Source organism: Cyprinodon variegatus, unplaced genomic scaffold, assembly GCF_000732505.1.
Source record: "Cyprinodon variegatus isolate N-32 unplaced genomic scaffold, C_variegatus-1.0 Scaffold1053, whole genome shotgun sequence".
Classification (NCBI taxonomy): domain Eukaryota; kingdom Metazoa; phylum Chordata; class Actinopteri; order Cyprinodontiformes; family Cyprinodontidae; genus Cyprinodon; species Cyprinodon variegatus.
Window position 1 is genome coordinate 146573 of NW_015151506.1, and position 3425 is coordinate 149997.

Here is a 3425-nt window from a genome sequence, read left to right on the forward strand (position 1 = left end):
TTTAGGATTGCCTTCGACTGTTCTAGTTAAACAGTTCAACTAAAACATCATTAGTTAATTTCTTTTATTTTCTTTAGTCCAACTGTTTTTTATGTTCCTTTTTTGTTTCTGCATTTTTATTTTTTATTTTATCTATTTATTTTGTCCTACTTGCTTTGATTCTGTTTTATCTTCCTATATTTTAATCATGTAAAGCACTTTGCATTGTCTTTGTACTGAATTGTGCTATACAAATAAATTTGCCTTGCCTTTGCCTGTAGATGATTAAAGCTGTTAGAGACGAACCGTCAAAGAGCCGCAGCTGTAACTGCTCATTAGCATGTTTTTCTGATTTATTCATCAGAAAATTGGTGGTAAAAACAGTAAAATGCATAAAAGCTGAAGGAATACTGTGAGGCATTATACCGGCCACAACCTGTTGATAAAAGGAGGCGCTGAGCATCACCTGGCAGACAGAGTGTGCAGGAAGGCCGTCTTCCCGTGGTACGAGCAGAGGTCCTGCAGATCTTTGGGGAAACGTTGTTTCAGAGCCTCAATCAGAGATTTCAGCAGCATCAGGCACGGCTTTCTGCAACACAAGTGAGCAGGATTATTTCAGACAGGTTCAAATGAGCCACATGATTTTAAGCAAAGGGGGCCGGTGGAGATGGAAAAAGGTGAAATAACAAGTCCAGATGGTGTATCTGGCATTACTGCAAAAACGATTTAGAAATAAGTAAAAATTTCTTAAATTAAGTGTATTTATCCTTATTTTAAGTAGCTAAATGAGATAGTTTGCCAATGGAATGAGTATTTTTACTCTTAAAATAAGATAAGTAGATAAAATGCACTTAAAATAAGATAATACATTTGTGTTTTCTTATTTTAAATGTAAATTGTCTTGTTCCATCTGCAAAATGTCTCTTTTACCTCCTCAATTCAAGAACAAATGCACTTATTCAAAAAAAAAATTACTTATCTAGATTTCCATTTTTTCCACAACTCGCTATTATCCATGATGGTGACGACCAGTGCAGTATAGGAAGCAGAGAGTAACGGATTAATGACGTGTTATTATTATTATAATAATTATTATAATAATCATAATAATAATAATAATGTAGAGAAGTGAAAACTCTCAGTTTTTATTTAGAAACAGATTTAAAAATCCAACATAAACTCACCGGCAGCATTTGGCGCCTTTGCTCTCGCAGCAGGTTTTCTTGTTGCCATGAGACATGATGATTTTCTTCTCAATGTGAGAAAACGAGATCCTCCAGCTCTCTGAAGAAGATGATCAACAGATCTTGTTTGTTGTTTTTCCCTCCAATGTTTTTAAACATTGTTTTATTGTTTTTCTCTTGCATGTTCGAAATAAAGCAGCGATGAAGAGAACAGCAGCAGGTAAAATCAGTTTAACATTTGGACTGAGGCTGGAGTCAGAGCATCTACTACCTACAGACAGACGAGCTACAAGAGTCGGATTTGAACCAAGGAAGAACAGAACCGGACTGATGCAGTCATTTACCCAAAGTATCTAAGCATGGAGTTCATAGAACCAACTCTGGATAAAGATGACTTTTCTGTTCAGAATATCCTTTTTATTTTTCTCTAATATTCTGATTTCCTTCGACACTAATTTTTTCTGTGAGCCATAATCATCAAAAATCAAATGTTCCCCATATCTTCACTGCAAACCAATCTTAAAAAGAGCATTCCCGCCTTAATACAAGTAGGTAAGTAAGATGAGTTGCCAATAGAATTTTTAATTTTTTTTTTGTTTCTGCATTTTTTATTTATTTTATTTATTTGTTTTTATTNATAATAATAATAATAATGTAGAGAAGTGAAAACTCTCAGTTTTTATTTAGAAACAGATTTAAAAATCCAACATAAACTCACCGGCAGCATTTGGCGCCTTTGCTCTCGCAGCAGGTTTTCTTGTTGCCATGAGACATGATGATTTTCTTCTCAATGTGAGAAAACGAGATCCTCCAGCTCTCTGAAGAAGATGATCAACAGATCTTGTTTGTTGTTTTTCCCTCCAATGTTTTTAAACATTGTTTTATTGTTTTTCTCTTGCATGTTCGAAATAAAGCAGCGATGAAGAGAACAGCAGCAGGTAAAATCAGTTTAACATTTGGACTGAGGCTGGAGTCAGAGCATCTACTACCTACAGACAGACGAGCTACAAGAGTCGGATTTGAACCAAGGAAGAACAGAACCGGACTGATGCAGTCATTTACCCAAAGTATCTAAGCATGGAGTTCATAGAACCAACTCTGGATAAAGATGACTTTTCTGTTCAGAATATCCTTTTTATTTTTCTCTAATATTCTGATTTCCTTCGACACTAATTTTTTCTGTGAGCCATAATCATCAAAAATCAAATGTTCCCCATATCTTCACTGCAAACCAATCTTAAAAAGAGCATTCCCGCCTTAATACAAGTAGGTAAGTAAGATGAGTTGCCAATAGAATTTTTAATTTTTTTTTTGTTTCTGCATTTTTTATTTATTTTATTTATTTGTTTTTATTTTTTTTTTTTCCTACTTGCTTTGATTCTCTTTTATCTTCCTGTATTTTAATAATGTAAAGCACTTTGCATTGTCTTTGTACTGAATTGTGCTATACAAATAAATTTGCCTTGCCTTACTTTTACTCTTAAAATAATATAATTAGATCATACGTGCTTGAAATAAGACAATATAATTGCTTTTTTCTTATTTTAAATGTAAATTGTCTTGTTCAATTGGCAAAGTGTTTCACTTACCACTTCAATTCAAGAAAAAATTGTCTTATTTGAAAAAAAAAAAAGACTACTTGAGATTTCATTTTTTTGGAGTGGGACAGACAGGGGTGGACTGGAAACGGTCTCCTCTCACCTTTGGCGTCTTCACTCAGGTTTCTTCCTTTCTGTTTCTTGGGTACGAAGTAACAAGGCAAACCCCTGATTTCCTGGCGAAGCTTCTTTCCCAGCCATTTGTCCACATCAGGTCCGTTTCGCACGGCAGGCGGCCAGCTCTGAACCTCCAGACACAACAACAACCAACATTTAAGCCACATCAGATCAGGAAAAGATTTACTTTATAGAGCATCTGGAAGTTATTATGAAGCCTTACTACGGAAAGCCGTTTTAACTGCTTCAAATATAAAACATTGCAGTATTTGGTTTTCATTGCTCCATATGAGGCCAGATAAAAAAACATCAGCATTTAAAATCAGAATAAATCCTCTTTACTTATTCAGTAGCTTTTAAAAGAAGATTGATTCTTTAGATTTAAAGCAAAAGTGCGGTCACATTCTGAAAATACTTTAAGTATAATATTATTACATCCTGTTCAATAAATAATTAGTGTTTTTAATTAAGAGTAATTTTCATGTGAATGTGCTTTACTGGAGGCATCCATGTTTGTCAAAGAACACTACTGCCACCTACTGGTTAG

General features: G+C 34.3%; 1 protein-coding gene across 1 annotated transcript in view; it reads right to left on the reverse strand.

Annotated features, from left to right (window-relative positions):
* Positions 1-3425, reverse strand: part of LOC107101098 (cyclic GMP-AMP synthase-like) — a 19398-nt gene that overhangs the window by 7705 nt on the left and 8268 nt on the right. Inside the window, exons 6-8 of the mRNA XM_015399862.1 lie at positions 2865-3009; positions 1882-1981; positions 446-568 (exon numbers count right to left, since the gene is read on the reverse strand). Of these exons, the coding sequence (XP_015255348.1) occupies positions 446-568; positions 1882-1981; positions 2865-3009 (368 nt within the window). The remainder of the gene's footprint in view (positions 1-445; positions 569-1881; positions 1982-2864; positions 3010-3425) is intronic.